The sequence below is a fragment of the Sceloporus undulatus genome, chromosome 7 (genome assembly GCF_019175285.1).
Source record: "Sceloporus undulatus isolate JIND9_A2432 ecotype Alabama chromosome 7, SceUnd_v1.1, whole genome shotgun sequence".
NCBI classification, from domain to species: domain Eukaryota; kingdom Metazoa; phylum Chordata; class Lepidosauria; order Squamata; family Phrynosomatidae; genus Sceloporus; species Sceloporus undulatus.
Window position 1 is genome coordinate 7947991 of NC_056528.1, and position 10269 is coordinate 7958259.

Here is a 10269-nt window from a genome sequence, read left to right on the forward strand (position 1 = left end):
GCATGACAGGGGGTTGGACTGGATGGCCCTTGTGGTCTCTTCCAACTTTTTGATTCTAGATAGATAGATAGATAGATAGATGATAGATTTCACGTGACACCTGTTCCAGCCCCTGCGTTAAAAGATAATGCTGCTTTACTTCTTTATTCTGTCACTGAAAACCTTAATCCCCCTTTTTTATTGAATCCAATGCAGGGTGGTGTCTCCAAGGTCAGTAGAACATTGAATTAGCTTTAGGCTCAATCTTCTTCCAAATGTGTCCAGGACCATGGATAGCAAAGCAAAGTCAAGGCATGAGTCCTTGCCCATGAATTATGAAAAACCTGGCATATTGCTTTGTGGATATCCTAGGATTGCCCCAGCTCAGAGAGCCATGGTGATGATTTGGCTTTCCATACACACATGCATAACACATGCAATATACTATTTCGAAGAGGGGGTACATACGTGTGCATGCTGCCGAAGGGAGGTCCTGTGCTGCTCGGTAAAAGCTGCTCTCACAGCGACACACCTGTGCAGCCTGGGTCTCAGAATAGCTGTGGGGAGGGCACTTGGCGCACAGCTGGTCCCCTGGGGAAGACTTGTAAAATCCCAGTTGGCAGGCTAGAAGAAGAAGGAGAAAGGAGATCAATGAGAAGGCAGAAAACCCTAAGGTAAGGCCATTAGCCCCCAGTTCTGTGGGTCCTTGCTTAGCTCCAAAACGGCACAGAACTTCCCTGCAACCATCACACTGTCTGCAGTCACTTGCTCAGATGGATCTTACATCCCTTGGTGATTGCCTCATGTGCAGAATGCATTTTTAACACGGACTGTAATTTGTACGTGTCTCCACTGACTAAATCGTGGGTGTGTGTTTCACAGATCCTCACATCTCTCTCTGGCCTCACAAATCTACACGCTAGGTGTGTTGTAGCTCACAAAGTTCTACATTTTGGAGTACTTCAGATTTTGGAATTCTGGATAAGGGATACCCAGTCTGTATACATAAGGGCACAAATGAGGGCAAATGGGTGGAAATAATGTTCACAAATTGGGCAAGGCTCACTTCTTCAGCCTAAAAAGGTGCGGATGAGAGATAGCATACTACCAACCTTTATAGATTCCTTTTGGCATCTTCCTCATATCCTGCTGAGCGCATACATGGACACATACACCAACACATATTTATATACTAATTCATGTCTGTGTCTATTTTGTTCCCCTAAGCCACCTGAAGCAGGCCACTTCCTAGTCACTTGGCAGGTCCAACATCATAGCTGACCAATGGTGTCACTATGGGAGTGCGACTGGTGTGGACCATACCGCGTGTCACTAGTAGAGGGGACACCAAGCCAGCCCAAGGGCCTCCTCCTTCTCTCACCCACCTAAATCCTGTTGTAGTTCCAACTAGAGTAGGTCCACCCAACCTCTGCTCCGCTCCTCTGTCAAACCACTTCAATCAACCAGAAGTTCTTCCTAAAAACAGAGTGTCCGCGCAGGAGAAAAACCCATAATGGTTTCACAGAATGCAACAAAAGCATAGGGATTCAGAGAAATGCCACAAGCGCCTGAGAAAGAGAGGTTTCCACATCCCTGTGCCTGGCCTTCTAATGCATCTCTGTAACCAGCCACCACCGCCACCTGCTTTGGGACCTGACAGGTTTCATCTCAGCGGAAGCAAAGGATGGAGTGGGAGGGCCCGGCTGAGCCATCTGCAGCCTGGTCCATTTGTCTGCCTCCTCATTCCTCTGGGGACAGCCGAGCATCTGCTAATAAGCTGGTGGGATGGCTGAAATGATAGACGGGCCTGTCTGTCAAAGAGATGATAGTTAAGAGTGAGCCACTCTGCTGGGTACCGGCTCGGAGTTGGGGGGCTATGCCGCGCATATGAAAACAGCTTGGGGAATGTGAAGGCTATGTTCAATGGAGCATGGAAGAGCAGCAAAATGCTGGAGGTGCTCATCCCCCTCTCTGTCTGTTCTGAGCTGGAACTGGCCACCTTTCCAGGCCTCCCTAAGACTTTTAAGCACTTGGAGGAACAGGAATGGAATGGAACGGAATGGAAAGGAATGGAACATGGGGGAACCGTGTGTTACCACATGGGAGAATGCCGCCGATGCCACCGGAAGTCCCCAAACCGTTCCCCAGCCGTTCCCCAGCAGCCAATTTTGAAGGACGGTTTAAAATCATCCTTCAAAATTGGCTGCTGGGGAACGGCTGGGGAATGGTTTGGGCATTCCCGGCGGCATCGACAGCATTCTCCCGTGCGCCAACAAACGTTTCCTCTCCATTCCGTTCCATCCCATTCCATTCCGTCCCCATTCCTCCAGGTGCCATGCAATAAGCTCCTTTGAAACCAGAAACTGACCCACATCACTATTAAATACCCTCCAACAGGTGAAAACGAGGACATGTGTATCCAAGAATGTGGTCAAAACAAGATACTTTGAGGGTTTGTTGTTCTATACACTTCACTGGTGATAAATGGATATAGTGGATGGTCTACATGACAGATAAACATCACAATCGATTACTGGATGGGTTCAGGGAACCCCTTGTAGCAAGTGGCAGAACCAGGCCTCTAAACATCTAATTCTATCCAGTCTGTTTAAGATGCAACACTGCAGATCCCTTCGGCTGCATATATGTTTCCCTTCCAAACCCAGGCAAGGAAGATGAACTCCCAAAGTTTGCAAAGCATCTGGGGAAGCAGACTGAAGTCTACAAAAAGCTCATGCCATCAACTTCTTTCTTTCAATGAATCTCAAAGGTGATACTGATCCTACAGACTAAGATGGCTATATCTTTGAATTCTCCCAAAGTTTGTATACAGGCTGAGCTTCCCTTATCCAAAATGCTTGGGACCAGAAGAGCTTTAGATTTCAGAGTTTTCTGGGTTTGGAATATCTGCCTATGCATATTGAGCTCTCTTGGAGATAGGATACAATTTTGTGTATTTTTTAAAATGATATTCTACAATAGTTTTAATACTTTTGTGCATAGTGGGTACGCTGAACCTCCCGAAAGCAAAGGTGTTACTCTCTCATGCTCTCAGACACCCATGTGGACAATTCTGGATTTTGAAATGTTTCACACTGATATTTTAAAGGGGTGATAAATGGGTGGGTGTTTCAGGGCCAAAAATAGGGAGATCCCAGGGGTACACACACCCCGCAGATGGCATTATGCCCACCTCTGTTCTATCCATCTATTCTGGCCTAACCTGATAGGTGCAGCTATTGCCAGATGGAGAAGAACGTAATGTAGCTATGGTTGTTAAATGAGAGGCGCTTGTCAGAGGTAGAAGGTGGCAGCTGTAATTGAATGCCTCCCAACATGGCTGAACACAGAGGGATTTAAATGCTGGTGTTTAAGAGCAAAGCACTTACCCTGAGTTTTTCTGTCCCTAAGCATTGTCCTTTTTGTCAAAGTTGAACTGATCCATCAGGAATCTCCGTGTGTGTGTGTGTGTGTGTGTGTGTATGTGTGTGTGTATGCACCATCAGGAATCTCCACATATGTGTGTGTGTATATGTGCCATCAGGAATTTCCATATATGTGTGTGTATATATGTGCCATTAGGAATCTCCATATATATGTGTGTGTTTATATGTGCCATTAGGAATCTCCATATATGTATATGTGCCATTAGGAATCTCCATATATATCTGTGTATGTATTTGTGCCATTAGGAATCTCCATATATATATATATATATATATGGAGATTCCTAATGAATCATTTCAACTTTGACAAACTCAAGGAGATGAAAACCCAATGTGTTTTTTGGTCTTTTGGTATACATTTTGGTTTGTGTGTGTGTATGGTATATATGTGGTATTATGTGGTATATATTTGGTATAATCCTATTATTATTATTATTATTATTATTATTATTATTATGTACCTTCGAATAATTTCTGATTTATGGAGTCCCTAAGACAACCCTGTCACAGGTTTTCTGGGGCTGAGAGGGTGCCACTTGCCCAAAGTCGCCCCATTGGGTTTCCATGGCCAAGTGGAGACTCGAACTCTGGTCTCCAGAGTCCTACTCCGACGCTCAGACCACTACAACACTGGCTCATCCATACACACACAAACAAGCACAAACACACACCAGAATCTCCTATCACATGGAAGAACAGCAAGCTATCTGGAGTTATGCTTTCCTTGTTCCTCTCAGGAACAAAGGGTTTTGGTCTTGCATCCGTTCAGTGTGCAAAAGTAGTGTGCAACAAGTAGTTTGCAAAAGGAGTTTGCGTTTTCCCTCTGCGAAACATCGAAAGACACCCTGTTTGGGGAGCTCCTTCCTTAAATCAATATTAAAGCTATAAATAAATCCCTCACTGTTCAAACATCCATAACAAATAAGATGTCTGGCTGTGAAAAGCATGGGGAAATTAATTTGGAGTCACACTTGGAAGGCGCCCATCAAGGTACACATTTAATTTCTTCCTCCGCCGAAATCGGAATCTCTCTGATATTTATGGAGAGATTATGAGGACTGCAAAGTGGGGTTTAGATCCGTCTCAATGGCAGATAGCAAAAATTTACTCAGCAGGTGGGATCTCATTCCTGGCCACCTGACAATTAAAATAGCTAGTGTTTCATTGCAGCGGAGTTGGATTAGAAATCTCATGCTACTAGGTCTTTCCTTTGGCGGGCAGGGAAACTATGGAAGGAGCAAAATTTATGGGTCAGACGGATGATAAATATTGTTCTCTTGCCAATTAAACCTCAATCAAATTTAAGGAGTAAATTAAGATCTCATTCCCACTTACAAAAAAAGCGGTTTTCAATCCGAATTGATGGATCGATTCGACAGCAGAGCATGGTTCCCACTACATTTGCCCCGATCACATTTTCCCCCCTGTGGTTCACATTCACGAATGAATCGGTTCAAAATGGACCCGCTCCAGCCGTCCGAAGGGCAAATTTAAATCGATTCCAATCCACATGTGGTTCATGCTTGTGCCGGATCGATTTATCCAATAAGACACAGGTTAAATGGGTCTAGCGCATACCCCCCCCTCGCCGTATCACTTCAGTGATTCAGTTCAAGTGGGAACCAGGGTCCTTTGAACCGGTTCAAACTAATTTGCAATCCGGTTTAAAAGATAGTAGGAATCAGGCCTAGGAGTGTCTAACTTGGAGCCCTTCTGATATCGCTGGACTATATCTCCCATCAGCTAGTACATCTTTGTTGCTGTTGTTGTTGTGTGCCTTCCGGTCATTTCCGACCTATGGCAACCCTAAGGCGAACATGTCATAGGGTTTTCTTGGCAAGATTTGTTTAGAGGAGCTTTGCCATTGCCTTCCCCTGAAGCTGAGAGTGTGTGACTCATCCAAGTGGGTTTTATGGCTGAGCTGGGAATCAAACCCTGGTCTTCAGAGTTGTAGCCCTGCACTCCAACCACTAGGCCATACTATCTGGAGAGCCACAAATGGTAAATCCCTGCCATGGATACCAGGCTTAACCCCAACGTAAGTAGACCTATTAAGTTAACAACATTTAGCTGTGTATTCCTGCATGGCAAGGGGTTGACTAGATGCCTCTTGTTGTTCCTTCCAGTTCTGTGGTTCTATAAATAAGTGCTTCTTTGCCATCCAGCAGTTGAAAGAATAGGTGTGCTTTTGCTGGAGCTAACAACTGGATTGAAATCAATATGCGGAAAGGGAATATTTGTATCAATGCATTTACCCCAATGTAGATTTGGAGTTGGCTATGCTAAACTGTGAAGAGATAGCATGGTGTAGTGGTTTGGGTGTTGGACTACAGTTCTGGAGACCAGGGTTCGAATCAGAGAAACCCAACGGGTGACCTGGGTCAAGCCTCACTCTCTCAGCCTCGAACCTGATTAAATCTTGCCAAGAAAACCCTATGATAGGGTAGCCTTTTGGTCATCCTAAATCAGAAACAACTTGATGGTGCCCAAAAACAACATAGTAAATTGCATTGGAAGCCATCAAGCTTTTGCAGCCAGAAAACACGTAACGTTACCGTTTATAGCCCCAGGCCTCTACAGTACTACAAAATTAAGAATGCAAATACAAACACAAACTAGCATAACGTGTCATTGCTATTCCTCTAATAACAGACATCCCCAAAGGCACAGCGATGCGCAGCCTCCAACATTTCAAAGATTAAAAACTGGGACATGAGTTATTAATGAGGAAGAATGCACAGACTAGTAGAGTTTGCAGCAGTTTGCTTTTGCCTGGATCAGCAGGGAAGTGCAAGATGCCAACCCTATGCTCCTCTCCCTCTTTTGCTGAGTTAACTGAGTGCAAACTATTATTATTATTATTATTATTATTATTATTATTATTATGCCCAAATTTTAATTTTCTAGGAATTCCATATGCAAACCATCCAGACAATAGTCTCCCCCTTGTTGCTGTTTTCTCAGCGGCTGGATTCAGACAGGCAGCTTCTTTCATGGAAGGTAATATAGAGCCATCATTACAAGTAGCCACTGACAGCCATATTCCCCATGGATTTGCCTAATCCCTTCTTAAAGCCGCCTAAGATTCTGAACATCCCCGCATCTTGTTGTAATGAGTTTAACTATGCACCGGGTGAAGGGATGCTTCCCTTTCTCTGTCCTGAATCCCCCAACATTAAGCATCATTTGGGCGACTCCAGGTTGTCGGATTAAAAGGAAGGGAGGGAAACCATTTCTTCTCCAAAGTGAATTTTATATAGCTTTATGACGCTCTCCTTGTTGTTGATGTGTGCCTTCAAGCCATTTCCGACTTGTGGCAACCCTAAAGTAAAACCCATCACGGGATTTTCTTGGCAAGATTTGCTCAGAGGAGGTTTGCCATTGCCACCCTCTCAGGCTGAGAGAGTGTGACATGCCCAGGGTCACCCAGTGGGTTTCATGGCCGAGCGGTGAATCGAACCCTGGTCTCCAGAGTCGTAGTCAAGATTTGTCACAAGGTGGTTCGCCATTCCCTTCCTCCAGGTTCAAATCCACGCTCAGCCATCGAAACCCACTGGATGCCTGGGTCAAACTGCACTCTCTCAGCCTCAGATCAATGCAAATCTGAACAGATATTGCCAGCCTTTCGGTTGCCATAATGACTTGAAGGCAACATACAGTAGTAAATTGCGGTGGAAACACAGCAAGATCTTAGGGTCTTATTGGAGAGTGTGATTTGCCCAAGATCACCCAGTGGGTTTCATGCCTGAGCTGGGATCGAACCCGGATCTTCCAGTGTCCCAGTCCGACACTCAAACCACAACATCATATTGGCTCTCCTTCAAGGGGCATCCCTTCCCAAAGTGTGGCCAACTCTCTTCACTCCTTCCCTGCATGACTTTGGCAGAGGTCACCTTGCGCTGTGTGCCGTCAAGGCCACTTTCCTGCATTCTCTCCGAACACAAACAAAGCCACCTATTGGTATTTGCGGAGGCAAAGCTTGGCTTTTCTAAACAGCGTTTGCGAAGGAATGGAAAGCAAACAAAGCCTCCTGCGAGGACCCCAGTGAGCCAGCTGCTGTACACATGTAGCCCCAGGCCAGCGCACGGTGGTGCGTTCTGAACAGCTGCCGTCTCCTTATCGCCGTTTATACAGTCGCAGACCCCAAACGTCTTCCCGGATCCTGCGTTCTCCCTGGGAAAAAAAAACCTCCCTTCCTCGGCTGAGCTTGGAGCTCCGCCACCCTCAGAGGTGATGGATTAAGGAGATAACTTTGTTTCTATCGACTTTGGCTTTGTGTTTCCTGGCCGTCAAAACTTCCTGCCAAAGAAAACACAGGATTACAGAAAATGCCAGGCCGACCGGTGGACAAAGCCAGGGGACAACGCTGGAGCAGAGCCAGCCACACGTAGCTGAAGGGGAAGCCACTGGTAGCATGCCAAGCGATCAATGTGCCGGGAGAATGCAGTCATTGCAACTTCTGTTTGGAGTGGATAGAGTATCTTTCTTGTTACTGATTCCCTCCGTGCACAGGAGCCCTGAAGGGAACTGAATTTTCAATTTGGCCTCTAGACTGGGCTGATATTTTAGCCCTAACTACCTTAAAGCCACCACCAGATCCCAGCTGATTTTGGAAACTAAGCAGGATCAGTTCTAGTTAGTATTTGGAAGGGAGATCACAAATGAATACCAGGTTTGTGTAAGACTAGGACTTTGGAGACCAGGGATCAAATCCTCACTCCCCAAGTCCTAGTCCCAGAAACCTTGTGATAGGATTACCTTAGGGTCGCCATAAGTCAGAAATGACTTGAAGGCACACAACAGCAACAGCAACCGCAAAGCAAACGAATGAGGATGAACAACAGGTTCAAGAGCCAAATTCAAAGACACAACCAGATTCATTTAGTATCTCGTGAATACAATGCAATGGGCAGTTAATAGAGATTGCTTGGTAATTTTAACCCGATCTTATTATTATTCCCTTCATGTGCCAGAGACCAGCACTAAATTTGTGCCCAATGGGTAAAATGGTTTCTTTCTCTCCTGGAAATTCATCAGGGATTGGCAGTGAATTATCTGGGGGATTGGCATGGATCTATGGGCCAACGCATAGTGATTTGAGTGCTAGGCTATGACTCTGGACACCAGGGTTCAACTCCCAGTTCAACCATGAAACCCACTGGGTGACCTTAGGCAAGTCACACTCTCTCAGCCACAAGGGAAAGCAATGGCATACCTCCTCCAAAGAAATATTGCCAAGAAAAGTCCATGATAATTTTGTCTTAGGGTCGTCACAAGTCGGAAAACAACAATATGGACCACCACTCTGAATAGCGTTGAAGTACAACAGTAGAAGGCCCAGACTTCCCATCTTCCTTGAGTGAGAGGTCAATGTAATATAACTCAACCCCCAATGGCTCCTCCCTTTTTCCCATAAGTGTATGTGCATCATTATTTTGAATAACCCATAGTGAGACTTACCTCGGCATGAATCTCTCTGCTCCTCATAGCCAGCACTACACACACATTTCCCAATGGGCACCAGCCATTCCCCTTCAGCACTGCAGTACATTTTGGGGGTGTCTCTTTCCTCCGCATGCCCTACACACTCGCCCCGGACCTCCACAAGCGAGGAGGAATCTGCGCCGGTCACCGCCTCCGAGAACGAAGCCAAGTTCCTCACCATGGCTGAGCACTTCTTGTAGTAGACACGGACGGAGACAATGGCAATACAGGCTCCAATGTCTTGGAAGGCCAGATAGAAACCTCGCTTGGTCAGTGGTCCCACGCCTCGTACCTCTGTGTTCAGTTTGAGCCGCCGGACGCCCAGGTCCACATTGGTGAAACTCTCGTCAGCCGCGATGGTGTCGATTTTCACAAACTGGCTCTCCCGGGTGGTACTGCCCAGGTCGCGGTCGGACTGGAGGTAGTAGAGGTTGAACGTTTCCTTGCACGTGCCCAGTACCCCTGGCATACTGTTGCAGTCCCTTAGGGTGAATCGGATCTCCACATAAACCCGATGTGCCCCATGCCTTTGTACCCAACTAGTCCGCAGCCAGTTGTTCTGGTTCGGGGACATGACGTTGCACACTTGGTAGGTGTGGATCGGGTTGAAAAATTCATCCATTTCATTGATGGAGTCCCACTGGCAAGACAACAAGTGAACGGAGTTAGAGCTGTAAAATCACCTGAATGCCACCTCTAATTTAATGAAATATGTTTATTCATATAAAGTGACCTGGGGCAAGTCATACTCTCTCAGCCTCAGAGGATGGCAATGGCAAAACCTCTTGGAAGAAACGTGCCAAGAAATCCCTATGATAGGCTTGCCTAAGGGTCACCATATGTTGTAAACTACTTGAATACACACAAAACCAACAAGCATTCATTCATTATATGCTATCTAAAAATCCATAGCTCCCTATATGAGACTACCTAATTGTTAAGATCTCAAGGAGAAGGCTTACTGTAAACCATAAGCCCACTGACTCCCAGCCCAGAGAGTGAGACCACTCCAGGTTCTAGTCCAAATTTAAAGGTGTTGAATCTATTTAGCGGGTATAGTTCAGCCACAGAGGTAGCTCCTGTAAAGTTTAGATGGAAACTCAGCACATACTTATTGCCCCGCAGTCTGTTTCAAGATCACGCCAAGGATTCCAGCTCTGCACTGACTTGACACTGGGCTTCGTTCACATTCTGGGGATGACCTGCTCTTCATTACAGGCAACACAATCCGCCACAGCCACAGCTGCTGAGATTGTGAGGTTGGAGGAGGGAGGAACCATCCTTCTCTCTCTTGCATGCAAGAGTGATCCTGCAAAAAAAAAGTGCCAGGAAAAGAGGGCACTGAGGCCAAGGACTGTGC

At 46.1% G+C, this 10269-nt stretch overlaps 1 protein-coding gene across 1 annotated transcript in view; it reads right to left on the minus strand.

Annotated features, from left to right (window-relative positions):
• The window catches only part of EPHA8 (EPH receptor A8), a 34642-nt gene extending 25093 nt beyond the window's left edge, over positions 1 to 9549 (minus strand). Inside the window, exons 1-2 of the mRNA XM_042480218.1 lie at positions 8886 to 9549; positions 448 to 603 (exon numbers count right to left, since the gene is read on the minus strand). Coding sequence (XP_042336152.1) covers positions 448 to 603; positions 8886 to 9531 — 802 coding nt within the window. The 5' untranslated portion in view covers positions 9532 to 9549. The remainder of the gene's footprint in view (positions 1 to 447; positions 604 to 8885) is intronic.
• Positions 9550 to 10269: the final 720 nt, after the last annotated feature.